This window comes from Mchenga conophoros, linkage group LG19 (genome assembly GCF_057382185.1).
Source record: "Mchenga conophoros isolate Kocher_MC1m ecotype Shallow Benthic linkage group LG19, M_conophoros_male_GT1.1, whole genome shotgun sequence".
NCBI classification, from domain to species: Eukaryota; Metazoa; Chordata; class Actinopteri; order Cichliformes; family Cichlidae; genus Mchenga; species Mchenga conophoros.
In genome coordinates, this window is record NC_140544.1 from 18,339,822 (window position 1) to 18,355,264 (window position 15,443).

At 39.5% G+C, this 15,443-nt stretch overlaps 2 protein-coding genes across 8 annotated transcripts in view; both read left to right on the forward strand.

The window, feature by feature from the left end:
• The window catches only part of pcnx1 (pecanex 1), a 37,434-nt gene extending 34,449 nt beyond the window's left edge, over nt 1-2,985 (forward strand). For 4 of the 7 annotated variants that reach the window (XM_085256312.1, XM_085256313.1, XM_085256314.1 and 1 more), the window contains exons 32-37: nt 42-316; nt 416-594; nt 676-1,106; nt 1,309-1,449; nt 1,729-1,863; nt 1,972-2,985. In XM_085256312.1, the coding sequence (XP_085112438.1) occupies nt 42-316; nt 416-594; nt 676-1,106; nt 1,309-1,449; nt 1,729-1,863; nt 1,972-2,172 (1,362 nt within the window). In that variant the 3' untranslated portion in view covers nt 2,173-2,985. Of the gene's footprint in view, nt 1-41; nt 595-675; nt 1,107-1,308; nt 1,450-1,728 lie in introns of all 7 variants that reach the window. The other 3 variants (XM_085256318.1, XM_085256319.1, XM_085256316.1) reach the window with 2 other exon arrangements.
• Nucleotides 2,986-4,733: 1,748 nt separating this feature from the next.
• On the forward strand, nt 4,734-14,481 carry lgmn (legumain). The gene is made up of 14 exons (XM_085257357.1): nt 4,734-4,854; nt 5,100-5,268; nt 5,472-5,569; nt 7,825-7,906; nt 8,027-8,109; nt 8,225-8,300; nt 8,748-8,810; nt 8,945-9,011; nt 9,600-9,718; nt 10,229-10,318; nt 10,519-10,722; nt 10,831-11,001; nt 12,820-12,887; nt 13,563-14,481. The coding sequence occupies exons 2-14, from the start codon at nt 5,122-5,124 to the stop codon at nt 13,597-13,599; spliced, it is 1,305 nt and encodes a 434-aa protein (XP_085113483.1). The 5' UTR covers nt 4,734-4,854; nt 5,100-5,121; the 3' UTR covers nt 13,600-14,481.
• Nucleotides 14,482-15,443: the final 962 nt, after the last annotated feature.

The following is a 15,443-nucleotide window of genomic DNA, read 5'->3' on the forward strand; positions in this document are numbered from 1 at the left end:
AAGCCGGGTTATTTAATGCAAACTTGTGAATTTTGCTGCAGGTAAATAAAGAATGTGTCCGAGGACTTTGGGCAGGGCAGCAGCAGGAGTTAGTGTTCCTGAGAAATAGAAATCCAGAGCGTGGGAGTATCCAGAACGCCAAGCAGGCTCTGCGTAACATGATCAACTCTTCTTGCGACCAGCCTATTGGATATCCAATCTACGTATCCCCGCTGACAACCTCCTACTGCAACTCACACCCGCAGCTCGGACACATCCTGGGAGGTCCCATCAGCATCGGAAACATCCGCAACTTTATTGTCAGCACCTGGCACAGGTTTGCTGGATTTCCTATTGTGTTGTTCTTCTCTGTTGAGTATTTCTTCTGTATATTTTGGATCTGCGTTGAGATTAATGTGAAGATTTCTCTTGTCAGATTACGGAAAGGTTGTGGTGCAGGCTGTAATAGTGGCGGAAATATCGAGGATTCAGATGCAGGGGGTTTGTCCTGCGGCAGTGGGAATGGGACAGGTGGCGACTCTCAGCAGAGCTCAATATCTCAGGGGGGCACCTCAGGACCTCCCCCTCCTCACTCATACCAGCCACATACTCTGGGTGAGAACTACTGCTCCTCTGTCACATTTTGCCTTTAACAGCATAGTATGAAAACTAACCAATTCTCCCCTTTGTGTCCAGGCACCAGTCAAAGTTCCCAGTCGGTTCAGTCGGGTTTGGTGCGGCACTCTCCCGCCCGGGCCTCCGTGGCGAGCCATTCGTCATCATACCGCTATGGCAGCAGCCGCCACTCCTCGCTTCGCACCTCCACCACCGGCCTGGAGCCCTGTCGACGTTCCTCTACCAGCCAGCTGTCTCTACGCACGCTCCCTACATCTCTGCAGCTCCGGCTGGGCTCCACCTCTGATCCCGCTGGCCCTTCGGCCTCCCTCTCCAGCCACAGCATACCTCCCTGCAAACGCCACACACTGGTTGGCCTACTGGGCAATGATGGCCTCTGCAACACTGTGACAGACCCCCTCAGCCAGCACCATCACCATCATCAACACCTACAGCAACACAACCCCACTGTCTCCACAGTACGGAGAGATGACATCTCCTACAGAGTGCAGGTTTGTAAATACTCTGTTCTGTGTATCCACAACAGCAAAAAAAGTCCTGATATAACTATTTTTATTTTTTATTGTTCTCCACTTTATCCTTTGTGTGTTTGTTTGTGCGTGCAGTGTCAGTGATTTCTTTCTAGTAAAAGCCCTCAGTTCCTTTGTGGTTGCATAAGTTTTTACACACTGTCGGTCCGTGTCTTCACCTCAGATTGTGGACGTGAGTCTGGTGCTGGAGAACATTAACTTATCGAAGCGGAAAGAGCTGCAGTGGCCAGACGAAACCATGAGACTGAGAGCAGGAAGGACCTGCTGGAGAGACTGGAGCCCTTTAGAGGGCATGGAAGGGCATGTAAGTGTGTTCTCACAGATGTTACCAAATCAGCACCTTTACTTATTTTCACACACAGATGAAGTAAACTCTAGGTCATGTAAATATGTGGCTATAGTTTGCCTCATACACTCATTTTACACACCCACTCACCTCTGGTGCTATAAATGTGATTTAGCAGTTATTATCATGCTTGCACATGACCTATTTTTTTGCCCTGTAACACCCTTTCTGACCTACTTGTTCTGTCATAAATGCTTCATAAATTTTATTGGATGTTTCTTCTATTGCCCCCTGCAGGTGATTCACCGGTGGGTGCCTTGTAGCCGAGACCCAGCCAATCGCTCCCATATAGACAAAACCATCCTGCTGGTACAGGTGGAAGATAAGCTAGTGCCCATTATTGAGACTGGGGTCATTGAGTTGGGTGCAGAGGTTTGAGGATAAGCAAGCACACAAACACAAACAGACACTTGCACGCACACATATACCCCTGCGCGCTTGCGTGGAGATGAAGTCAGACCTTCTTCTGGCTTTTAACAGGAGGCTGGAGACAAACAGGAAATGGGAGCTCTCCCCCCTCCCCCGTTCCTTACTGCTGAGGGGGAAAGGAAGCCAGGGAAATGTGCAAGCACAGGCAGAGTATACATTTATCCAATGCTTTCATCGACACTCACATCCACACTATCTGCCTTGCTTTGCGTCTCAGAAATGCTGCATGACAGTAAACAACTCTTAAGTTAGTTCTTGCTACTGGTAATTAATTTCTATGCATTTCCTTTTCTTTTTTTCTTTTGGAAATCCTGACAGAGCTGAGTGTAAGGAGCTCGTGGAGCTCTTTCTTCTTTCTTGTTTGTCCTCTATTTGCCAAATAAGTTTATTGAATATCTGCTATGGATTCATACATGTGAAATCCTTATGTTTTTTATTTTTTGTTTTTTGCTGCCAAGACTACAAAGAAAGTTGTGGTGCAGAACTGACAGAAGTCAGAGACTCGATGTTGTCCTCAACACCCTCTGTTTCATTGTTGTCATTCCGTTTGGATTAGTTTGAAATTTGCAAGATTAATTTACGCCTAAGAAAAAAAGAACTTGCACTATATATTTTTTTTTAATTTACAGTGATGGACTACAATCTTTAGATAAATTCACATTTTATTTATTACAGATTCTGAATGGCCATGGTTACAGATGCCTTGGGAATGGAAAGAAAAATGCAATCATTATTCTGTTTTTGGCCATTTTTATTTTAATATTTTATGTTTGATAAACTTGAAAATAACTTTTTACTGTATATGATTATATCTATATCTATATATATTTACACAAATATATATATATAATGTCAATGTATAAAAGATTTTGTTTTCAATATTTATTACTGTGAATACGGTATTTACACTTTGTTACATCTTTTTTTTTTTTTCATTTTGGGACAAAGATTAATGTACAAAGGACCATTGGTTGAAAATGAGATGCCGCAATTTCAGTGGACTGTTTCTCTATTTAACTTAATTCTTTTCTATATGGAGAAATAAAAGTTTGATTTATTGCTGTCTTTGATACTCTGAATGATTTTATTCATGAGGTTATTTTCAAAAGAACAACCTAAACAACTTTATCATTAAAGTAGCTCTCTTCTGCTTTGCTAATTGTTCTGTGCCATGCAAAAGTTTCAACCCACCAATCATATCTTTTATATTTTGTTTCCAAGGAGACAGACTTTCTTTTTTCATTTTCAAGTTTTTCATTTGGACATTGGCTGCTTTTTCACTCTGTGAAACTCACTCATTATTTTCAGTCCAATCCTTGTTCTTGACCATTTTCAGATCAGTATTTTACATAAATCATTCAAGCATAAAAATGGCACCTAATTTAAAGGCTGAAACTAGTCTTGTTTACAAATAACGGACATCTTGACAAAGAACCAATTTTAAATTCTGTCTTTGTACGCTTTGAGACTGTCAGCCTGTCACAAAAGCAGATTTTGTTCCCATTTCTTTACCTGAATCTATGAAAATTGCCAAAGGAAATGCAGTTGGACAAAGATAAAATAGTGTTTTTGCACCAACAAGGTGATTTCCAAAAACCTGTTTGCTTACAATTAGCATATTTTATGGTGTGCAGTTCATTTTAAAAAAATCTAACAAAATTGCCAGCTCTTCCTTTACCTACAGTCTTAAAAAATATATTTGCAGCAGATGAACAGTGTCAGAAAGTGATGTCTTTAATAAATGGGGGGAGGGGGGGGGGGGTTATCCAGCAAAGATCTAACACAGGCCCTGAGGGAGAGCTCTTCTGTTTATTCAGTTCACTGAAGCCTCATCAATAGAAGGATGGCTGTCAAGGAGCCATTCTTAAGGCACAGGCAGAAAAGGCTGTGGTATGCCAAATTAAACAAGAACTAAACTGAAAATCAGTGGGAACAGGTGCTGTGGAGCGATGTCATACACTGACATCCTTAGAGTCCAAACCTCAACATTACTGGAGCAGTGTGGTATCATCTAGGCAGCAACATCAAAAGAAGAGCTTTGAATTAATTCATTATATCAGTCCTGGCGTTCCATATTCAAGTTGCCTGGATAACTATTCCTGAATACTACTTATAAGAAATTACAATAAGAGAGCTTTGGTTGTTGAAGAACAAAGGTGGTCATAGGAAATATTTGAAGCTTGATAGAATTGTATGGGTTAAAATCATTCTTTCAGAAAGTTTTTTTTTCTTCTTCATTTGGATCTCTGATGTTAAAGAGCGGTGATTTCACTAATTTGATAATGTTAAGGGCACCGCTTTAACTGTGAAAACAAGCCCACCTACCTGCTCTTCCAACCTTAATGACGGGCTGCAACAAGCCTGAGTCTAACATTATACCCCATATATGGAAAATATGGGGTAAAATTCCCACTTTTAAGCAGAAGCTGAGCAGTCATAATTGTGTCAGTAAGCATAAAATCAAACTTGTGATCAGCACGTGGATTGAATTTTATATTTATGGTTTTGCTGTAGTATATAAAAGGGTGATTAAAATGAAGTGAAAGAGATAGTAACCACAGAGAGAAAATACGACAAAGAAGTAGAGGTGATCATTCAAAAGGAAACACAAAATTACCTCAAAACCAAATTAAAATATAATAAAAAATAATAACAAAAACCGATGTCCAAGGAGATTATGGTGTTTTGAAATTACATCCAAAACATAAATGCATTTATACTTGTGTTATAGCCTTATAACATAATAGTGTCACATGACGGAGAGCTGTTACCTTACTCACATGATTAGCCCCGCCCCAGAGCACTCTGATTGGCTCCCGTAGAAGACGATGCCAACTGTTTTGCCCCCCGACATTAAATATAACTGGAGTGCCGCTGAGGATTTGAGTGTAGTCGGTTGTTGCCCCCTTCCTCGTCTAACAACGCAAAGAAAAGGTAATAAAATATGTTTTTGTCTTCCTTTAAAACTTCTAGGACTGAGCGGTGTGTCTTAATAGCTTTAACTCACTCCGAGTGTTTTTTTAAAAGTCCATGTTTTGCGAAGCTTGTTGTGCTACTGATGGCTAGTTAGCTTCCCAGAATTATCAGGTGAGACGTTTCCGTGTTTGTTGCCACCTCGGTAAACATAGCTGAAATCTAGAAGAGGATCTGAATATTTTTCCCTACTGTCATCCATCCAGGAATCCCACAGAAAGCGAGGAGATGTGTCGGTCCGTCCTATTCGCCCTGCTTGGTCTGACAGCCGGACTCGTTATTGGGTTTCCCACCCAGGAAGAGGAAAACAGTGGCGGAAAACACTGGGTGCTTATTGTGGCTGGCTCCAACGGCTGGTACAACTACAGGCACCAGGTGAAACTGCGACCACCGTGCGAGCTGTGCATGACTCGATAGTTTTCTCTCATGGTTTTTGATAAGCACCGCTTTAAGCTCTGATAAGCTAACTTCCCCTCCCTAATGCATGTTTTCCAAGTGCTCCTCCCGCTGCTTAAAAGGCTGCATACTGTGATAATGTGGAACTGACCTCCGAATCTTTTGCTCTCCTGCTCGCTCAGGCCGATGCTTGCCATGCCTACCAGATTGTCCACAGGAATGGCATCCCCGACGAGCAGATTGTGGTCATGATGTACGATGATTTGGCTGAAAATGAACAGTGAGTTGGCACTTTTGTTTCTCTGCTTGTTCATACTTCTTCTTTCCTTAAAATGTTTGACACAAACTCATCCTAATTTTAGTAGCTGTTGACCTTAGTAGGCTATTAACTATTAGTAAGATATAGCACACAAAAACTCAATCTTAAGCCAGAAAAGGCTGTTTGTAGGCCCTGTTACATCTGACTCAAATTCAAGAGTCTCTGCTGTCATTATGCATCCATAACAAAAGTCTAGCTTTACTATCTCACATGCTGCATTACATTTACATAACAGATAAATATACTGACACGTGTATCTGCTGTGTTTGTGTATATATACATACAAATACACGTATACACAAGAATATTGTACGTTAGCACTGAATATGAGATATTATAAACTACTTGTATATAAATATGTGTAATGTATATATCTTAGGGTGGATTTGAAAAAAATAGGATAATGCACTTTACATGAGTTACTAAATATATAACGTATAAATGTATCCATATATTCCTGAGGAGCATAAACATGTGGAATTGAGCAGGAGAATATATCACAGTAGGGTTATAAAGTCATTTGACAGCTATGTTCAGCAAGAAGCCTGAAATAATCTTCAAGTCTCTGTGTGAGGATAGCTTTGAAGCACCTTCAGAGTCTTTGTGGATTTCCCCTTCACTCTTTGCACAGTGAGTAGGCTAAAGATGAGCCGGAGATTGTGAGGATGCATCTATAGAAGTTGTTAAGCAGGTTTTTGGAGGAGTCTGGCTTAGGAAAGGCACTCTGTGATGGTGACTCCTAGGAACCTAAAGCTGGAGACTTTCCCCAGCTCTCTATGGTGTCAAACTGTGAATTTCCTCCCTGTAAAGACCGACTAACACTGTTTCATCAGGATCACAAAAGACAAAGACAAAAAGTAACTGCTGACAATCCAGTTGTTTGCTAAATTACCTTAAATGGCCTTCAGCTTTGGTGACTGACTGACATAAACAAACAAATCAGAGCAACCATTGTAGACACTGAACAACAGGATTTGTTTTTTAATGAATGAATTCTTGATGTTTAAAAATGCTCAGAAGATTAAATTACTCTTGGATCTACTTTTTCAAAAAATAAAAATAGTTGTATTGTCAGTCATTACTTTTTTGTCTTTGTCTTTTTTGATTCTGATGGAACATCTTTAGTCTATCTCATGGAAAACTAACAGTCTGCTGGCATCATCTTTGGAGATAGTGGTGGGTTTCAGGGTTTTCGCAGGAATTTCCCAATCAGATCAAAAAGCTGCATTGGCATTCCTCCTGTCACTGTGTTGCAGGGCCCTGCATCGCTCAGAAAAACATGTTGAGTGAATGAGTCGTGCTGAGAGGAGTCACGAGGAAGGTGCTTCCATAGAAATAGTCTCGGAGTTATGTTACTGGCAGAGGAGGGGTAATGTAAGGAGATGTGTTGGTTGCGGGAATCACAATGGCAGTTACATAGTGGGATGCAATGTAAAACCCAGCTTTAGCAGTGATTTGATAGAGTTGGCCTGTGCTACTTAAATTTCAGTGCCAGCCGACTTGCACATGCAGTTAGCTGTTACTTTAATTAGAGATACTTTAATATATTAGCAGCTGTTTACAACAAAGACTTTTCACTGTGTTTTGCTTGAAGTTTACCGGGCAGTCAATCGAGTCATTCTTTCAGGTTCATTTCAGACATTTAGTAAAGTTTTTGATAGAACTTTCTGATAAAATGGGAGACATATGTTCCTTATTTTTTTGGTTATTTTGGATCATAACCCATGTGTAGACATGTTTATTCAAGTTGACAGGCACGATGCACGCTGAGTAATGCTGTTATTGTTAACTGTTCCCACACCTTAAAATGTTCCATGAATGTCAGTCTGCTTTGTTTTTTGAGAGTTTGAGAGACATTATGCAATATGGGATTTAAAAAAAAAAAAAAAAAAAAAAATTTTAATATCCGTGTCACGCGCTTGTATCACTGCCATTGTAATCACAGACTGAGCATCTGGTTAATAAATATCTAGCTACAGAATTGTAAAAAAGAAAGACAAACTATACGTATCTGTGCGCAGATATGTATACCATAACATTTCACTATAAATGTTATTCATTGATTTATTTTAACATCTGTGGTGTCATATTGTTTTGTGGCTCTGTCACCAGATGAGTGAATCATTGTTATCCATCTGTTTCCCTTTTATCTCACAAAGTGTTTTATCAGCTATTTGCACTTCCTTCTGTGTGTCTGAATCATGTTTTTCTTCCAGGAATCCTACCCCTGGGATACTGATCAATAGACCAAATGGCAGTGATGTGTACAAGGGAGTTCCTAAAGACTACATCGGGGAAGTGAGTGCTTCAGTGCATTTCTATAAAAGATCAACTGATTTCAATATTTTCCAGACGATTGTTTGAAGAGGCTTCTCTGCTGAAAGCAAACTTTGTGGGTTGATGTGTCTGTTATTGCAGGATGTTACCCCAGAAAACTTCCTGGCAGTGTTGAAGGGTGATGCCTCAAAAGTCAAAGGTGGCTCTGGAAAAGTGCTGAAGAGGTAAGTGGTTAAAAAAGACAGGAAGTAACGAGCGCGTGGCCAAACAACAATAAATCTGGTTTATATACTTTTTTTTTTTTTGTCCCTGTTAACTTTGTTCTCATTTTCCTGGCAGTGGACCCAATGATCATGTGTTTGTTTACTTCACCGATCACGGAGCACCTGGTATTCTGGCATTTCCCGCCGATGAGGTGAGTACCTTTTTGTTTTTTTTTAACTTCCTGGCACTGCAACAACCACAAACAGGTTACACCAGATTCACAAAGAGCCTTATTGCTTCACAATCACTTTGATATGTCTGGGTTGGGGTTTTTTTTGTTTTTTGCAATTTGGTGAAATATCTAATTATTAGATGGAATATTATGAAAAGATAGCAGTCGCCGCATTGAGGTCAAACACAAATGGTTAACACAATTTGAACATTAACATTATCATTGCAATCAGCATTGTTAGTGTTTAACTTGTCAAACCAGGAAGACATCCTCACCAAGTAAACTAATCGTGTTTTGGGACCTTACATATCTCCTAATTTGCTGATAAATCAGTTTTTATGTTTGCAGTGCATGCCATCACGGTGCTCTAAGAAACACTAGTGTATAATTGTGGTTAATGCAAATTTGTCACCTCTCTGTCTGCAGCTCCATGTTGAAGACCTTCAAGCAGCCATTACATACATGCACGACAACAAGAAATACAAAAAGGTGATGTTTGATATGTACCGTACAAGTGTGGGCACGTCCCGCAGTCTAAAATTCAGTTGATAAAGTGTTGATGTAGCTGTGCTGATGTGTAAGGTCATAACATTTGTGTTTGGTCCACACACACACACACATAGATGGTGTTCTACATTGAAGCATGTGAGTCGGGGTCAATGATGAACCACCTGCCTACTGACGTTGATGGTGAGTTGAACTTTATCAGCAGAATTACTTTCCTGTAAAAAAAAAAAAAAAAAAAAATGATGAACCAGCATCAAGTGATGAGAGCGAAACTGATGCTGGTCTATGCTTTTGATGGGATCAGACTAGGATCATGTGATTTTTATTTTTCATGTTTTAATTTTTTTTTTTTTTTTTTTTTTAAATCAGCCCTGCGTTACGCTACGTGTTATGTTGACTAGACAGATGTCAGGTCCGTGGTTTGAGGACTTCTGCTTTTGACTTTTAGTCTTTTGTAAGAATCCATTAAATGCTGAGGTCAGCTGCCCAGCTTGTGGTCATCTTTAAGCACAGTTACTGTGTCGGACATCAAGTGATAAACAGAACCGGACCTGCACATGACATTGATCAAGATTCTTCTTTGATTGTTTTCAATTAATGTCTGTTTTTGATGTGTCCAAGTGTAAAGCAGTTACTGAAATTTGTGTTTAGATCTTCAGTTACAACCTTCAAATTTTTCTGAGGCTGTTGAACAGATTAGCGAGCGACCTTTAGATCTGCCTAGTGTAAAACTAAAGTCTCCTAACATGAGAATCTCTGTGTATTCTTCAGTGTATGCCACCACAGCAGCCAACGCTGAGGAGTCCTCTTATGCCTGCTACTATGATGAGAACCGGGACACCTACCTGGGTGACTGGTACAGCGTGAATTGGATGGAGGACTCTGATGTGGTGTGTGATTATCTTCCTCATTTGTGTCCAAATCACAGCTTCTAATATTTATTCATTTTTGAAAAATATTTTAAAAAGAAAAATGTAATTGTTGTCTGTTATATTGTGACTCTGAACTTCAGAGTATCTTGTGTGGTGGCTTTAACACATCTTATAATGTTTAGACTTCAGGCTGCAGGGAGAGGTGCACATCGGATTATGGTGTAGATGTAGATTTAATCCAGAAACATGAATCCACTGAGAGAATGAAAAAGGAAGAAACGGTTAACGTCTAAGATTGGCAGGAAAAGGAAGTGATAAACGTCTCCAAACGTAGCAGCAGAACTTTTGTCTTTAACCAGCCCCGAGTACTTTGCATAAGTGTGTAACAGTAGAACAGAAACCTGACCATGAGACAGTCAAACTGCCACACATTATTTTACGGAACGAATTCACTGACTCTTCATGTGACTGTTATTTTGGAAGCATTTTATCACATTCACTTTTTTTTTTCTGTCTTTGTGCATCCAGGAGGATCTGAGAAAAGAAACATTGCTACAGCAGTTTAAGATTGTGAAGAACCACACAGACACGAGCCACGTCCAGCAGTACGGAAACAAGGTTAGAGCAAGAAGGCTGTGCAAACTGAACGAAATGCTTCAATGAGCACTTGTCAGTTCTAGACTAAAGAAATTTGAGGGGGAAGTAGTGTTTCGTTTAAAGTTGGAATGACTTGCAGAATGTGTTCATGTATGTTAGTGAAAAAAAAACAAAGTTTGTTTCCTCCTTCTATTTTAACGCTTGTACATCTTTCTCTACAGACTTTGGCCCACATGAAAGTTATACAGTTTCAGGGTAATCACAAAGCAGACAGTCCAGCTCCGATGAACCTGCCACCAATTACAAACCTGGATCTGACCCCGAGCCCTGACGTTCCTCTGGCCATCCTGAAGAGGAAGATGATGGCCTCCAATGACATCAGTGTGGCACGGGGCTTGCTCATGGAGATCAGTGCCCACCTCAAGGTAAAGACTGACAAAGCTTTCTAATGTTTGTGGCAGTGTGCCAGTACACTGAAAATCCATTTGATGACAATTTACCATTAAAGAGTGTGTGAACCTTTGTCTGTGTAGCTCAGGGACATTATGGCCGACACTATGCGCAAAGTGGTCGAGAGAGTCGTCGGCAATACGTTCAAAGCCAATGACATGGTAAACAGCAGAGCTGACCTCTCCCAGCATCAGTGCTACAAGGCGGCAGTGAAGCACTTCAAACACAACTGCTTCAACTGGAGCAAACCTGAGGTAGAGCCACACACTATGAGTCTTTCAGCTCCTTTTTAACAGACCCGAGACATCCCATTGCAGTTTACAGAGTGTCTGTGATTCATATAAAGCCATTAATAAATGAGTCACCATTGTGGCCACATTTCAAGCTTACAGTAGAATTTCGCTCTCATGCCTGGACTCTGGTTCTCCTTGTAAAGGGGAAGTGCCAAATCAGTTTCACATGCTATTCATCAGCAGGTATCATACTCTCATTCATCAGCTCTTTTGCATTCAGCTGACTCTAATCCAGACACTCTGAGAATAAGCTTGAACTCCCACTCACAGTTCTATGAAAGCCATGTTAAAAGCTTCACACAGTAAGCATATTGCCCACTGTGATATTTGATTATTTAGGTTCAGGATAAAAGAAAATGGAGGAAAAAATATATAAATAATAAGGTAAATTAAAAGTAATATCACTCAATAAAGTAATAAAAGATGAAAGAAAATCACATGACTAAGATATTGGATTGACTTGCTGAATAATACTGAGAAATATGTTAATTACGTGTAAAAAAATCAGTATTAGTTGGATTTTTAAAACAGAATTGAGCAGTAAATGTTGTTTCTCTGTTCATCGTGGTTGTCACACCATCTGGCAGTGAATGATCAGAAATACTTCAATTCAATTCAGTTTAATTTATGTATTGCCAAATCCTAACAGCATTTGCCTCAAGGCGCTTATTATAAGGGAAAGACGTCACCAGAATACAAAGTTACAATCAGTAACTTCCGTAACACTAATTGTCATCTCAGTGACTGGGAAAGCCCTTAATCACATGATTTAAACTCAGTATTTTCCCCAGGTGCTTTCATGCAGCTGTGTGCTTTTATTCTGAAAATCTTCTTTTGTTTTCTCTGGACAGTTTCTGATGTTTCTGACGTAGAGCCACACACTATGAGTCTTTCAGCTCCTTTTTAACAGACCCGGGACATCCCATTGCAGTTTACAGAGTGTCTGTGATTCATATAAAGCCATTAATAAATGAGTCACCATTGTGGCCACATTTCAAGCTTATAGTAGAATTTCGTTCTCATGCCTGGACTCTGGTTCTCCTTGTAAAGGGGAAGTGCCAGACCAGTTTCACATGCTATTCATCAGCAGGTATCGTACTCGCATTCATCTGCTCTTTTGCATTCAGCTGACTCTAATCCAGACACTCTGAGAATAAGCTTGAACTCCCACTCACAGTTCTATGAAAGCCATGTTAAAAGCTTCACACAGTAAGCATATTGCCCACTGTGATCTCTGATTATTTAGGTTCAGCATAAGGGTAAATGGAGGAAAAAATATATAAATAATAAGGTAAATTAAAAGTAATATCACTCGATAAAGTAATAAATAATGAAAGAAAGAATAATACTGAGAAATATGTTAATTACATGTAAAAAAAAATTAGTATTAATTGGATTTTTAAAACAGAATTGAACTTGTTGAATTGAAATTGTTTCTCTGTTCATCGTGGTTGTCACACCATCTGGCAGTGAATGATCAGAAATACTTCAATTCAGTTTAATTTATGTATCGGTAACTTCCGTAACACTAATTGTCATCTCAGTGACTGGGAAAGCCCTTAATCACATGATTTAAACTCAGTATTTTCCCAGGTGCTTTCATGCAGCTGTGTGCTTTTATTCTGAAAATCTTCTTTTGTTTTCTCTGGACAGTTTCTGACGTTTAAGGGCATCAGATAAAAAAAGAAAAAAAGAGGAAGCTGGTGAACATTTGAAGATTCGTGTAAAACACAGCTTGTGGTGACGTTTCTGACGTGTGACGATTTGATTTCTTTGCAGTACGAATACGCACTCAGACATCTGTATGCGCTGGTGAACCTTTGTGAGGGAGGATATCCTGCAGAGAGGTATAGACCACTTCTCATTTAATGTAACGAGTTACCTGAGTTTCTGTTGTCTTTGGGGTTTTTTTTCTCTGTAATTCAGTGTCAGTCATCTGATTAGGTGTGTGTGTGTGTGTGTGTGTGTGTGTGTGTGTGTGTGTGTGTGTGTGTGTGTGTGTGTGTGTGTGTGTGTGTGTGTGTGTGTGTGTGTGTGTGTGTGTGTGTGTGTGTGTGTGTGTGTGTGTGTGTGTGTATTCAAGCTGATCTTAACTCAGATTTTAGTCGATTTGTTTCTTGTAAATAGAAGTAGCTATACACTAGTACAAAACCTTTGCACCACTTAAATGTGGCTTTTTGTTTGTTTGTTTATGACTCTCCTGTCTGTTAACAGTGGGTTTTGCTGTGTTTTTGTCAAGGGGAAAGCTGTTTGAATAAATCATCTTGGTCTCTAGGAACATATGAAGTGAATTTTTCACATCAGTCCTTAAAAATAGCATTTTTGACAGATAATCAATAGCTGATAATCAGTCATATTTCTTACTGAAAAGTGATAAAGACACTCTTTTTTTTTTTTTTTTCTTGTGGATATATGTATGTATGTATGTATGTATTTATTATTATTATTATAATTTTTTTTTTTTTTTTTTTTTTTTTGGTGATCTAATACTAAGGTAATCTTGTTTTGTTGTCTCTCCGCAGCATCCAGCAGGCCATGGACACCGTGTGTGGCCACTAAAAGGATTTCTGTGAAACCATCAAAGCCTCTGGTTCTTCCGCTTGAGAAGCTGCGAAAACTGAGCTTCTCTTTGCACCACTTGGGAATCAGTCGGATGTGGAGCTGACCTTATTGTCTTATGAGCACACTATAAATTTTAAAGTCGTTTTTGATTTTACTGATTTTTCTTTTATGATGACTTCACAGTGAAGAGCGTGCGAGACTTTTTATTGCTACCCGTTTTGTTTTTAGAACAAAATACACAATTATAATATGGACTGCAAATAAAATTGTTTGCTAAGCTTTATTTGTGGTATTGCCAAGGGCAGATCACTAAACAATGAATGTTAAGCCTCAAGAGACTTTTTTTGTGACACTGCTGGGAATAAAATCCGATGGAGCCAAGGTGACATGCTTTCTGGATGATATTTCTAATAGCTGCTGTTTACTGTTTCAGCAGCTAACCTCAGAAGGATTTCTTTTCCAGATAATTCTGCATTTCCTATGATCAGAAACCTTTAAGTTTGCACACCACTGTGTAATAGATAGATACATAAATGCACCCATATCCTCTGGCTGTGAACTGCTGTGAGCTTTAACAGGATTTTGGACTCCCTGTGATCTTGATTTTTAAAAGCTGATAGTTTATTACAGGATACCAATGAGCCCGAGAGCAGGTCTATATTTACAGAAACAGAACAGAGACTGTGGGGTCATCAGAGATCAGGTGAAGGGCTTGAGATTGATCAATTAAAAACAAACTTGTTTATACTACAGCATTGGGGCTATTAGTGTCATTGATTTATGTAAATTCCTTTAAAAACATTTTAAAGGAATTTCCTCATTTTCCACTGCAGAAAGAAATCTAAATAAAGTAAAAATGCACTCACTAAGCATTGCTAATACTGGCTTTGACTCTTTTTTTTTTTTTTTTTTTCTTTTTTTTTGCCTTCAGAGCTGTTTTAATTCTTCATGGCACAGATTTATTAAGGTAGTGGAAGCAAACTTCAGAGACTTTGGTCCATATTGTCATGATAAAATCACATAGTTGCTGCAGATGTCGGCTGCACACCTGTAATGCAAATCTGTTGTTCTAAAATGTCCCAAAGATTCTCTGTTGGATTGAGATATAGTGACTGTGGACGCCATTTGAGTAAACTGTTTTCAAGGAACCAGTTTCAGATGAAACTGGTTTATGACATGTTACCCTGCTGGAAGCAGCTATCACAAGATGGGTAAACACTGTGCTGAACTGGTACTAAGAGGGCCAAAGATTGCTGAGAAAAACTCCCTCACACCACGACCAGAAGGCTAAACTGTCAGTTCAAGGCAGAATGGATCAGCTTTCATGTTCACGCCAAATTCTGACCTTGCCATCTGAATGTCGCTCTCATTAGACAAGACAATGTTTCTCCAATCTTTTGCTGTCCAGTTTTGGTGAGCCTGTGGGACTTTCAGTTTTCCATTCTAGTAGTAGACTTGTGGCCATTCTCCTTTAACTTCTGACATCTACAAGGAGTTTTCACATGCACAGCTGACAGTCAATGGATATTTTCTGTTATTTGGACTTTTCTCTGTAAACTTCAGACATGGTTGTGTGAGAAAATCCCAGCCGATTAGCAGTTTCTGAAATACTCAAACCAGCCCATCTGGTACCAACCATACCACTTTCAAATTCACCTAATTTACCTTCTTTCCCATTTTGAAGCTCAGTTTGAACAGTTTGAGCAGGTCATCTTGACCATATATGCCTACAAGCACTGAGTTGAGGCCATGAGATTGGCTGATTAGTGATTTTGCCTAAAAAACAAACAGTCGAACACTTGAACCTAATGAAGTCACATTTCCTTTACTATTTTTTGTCT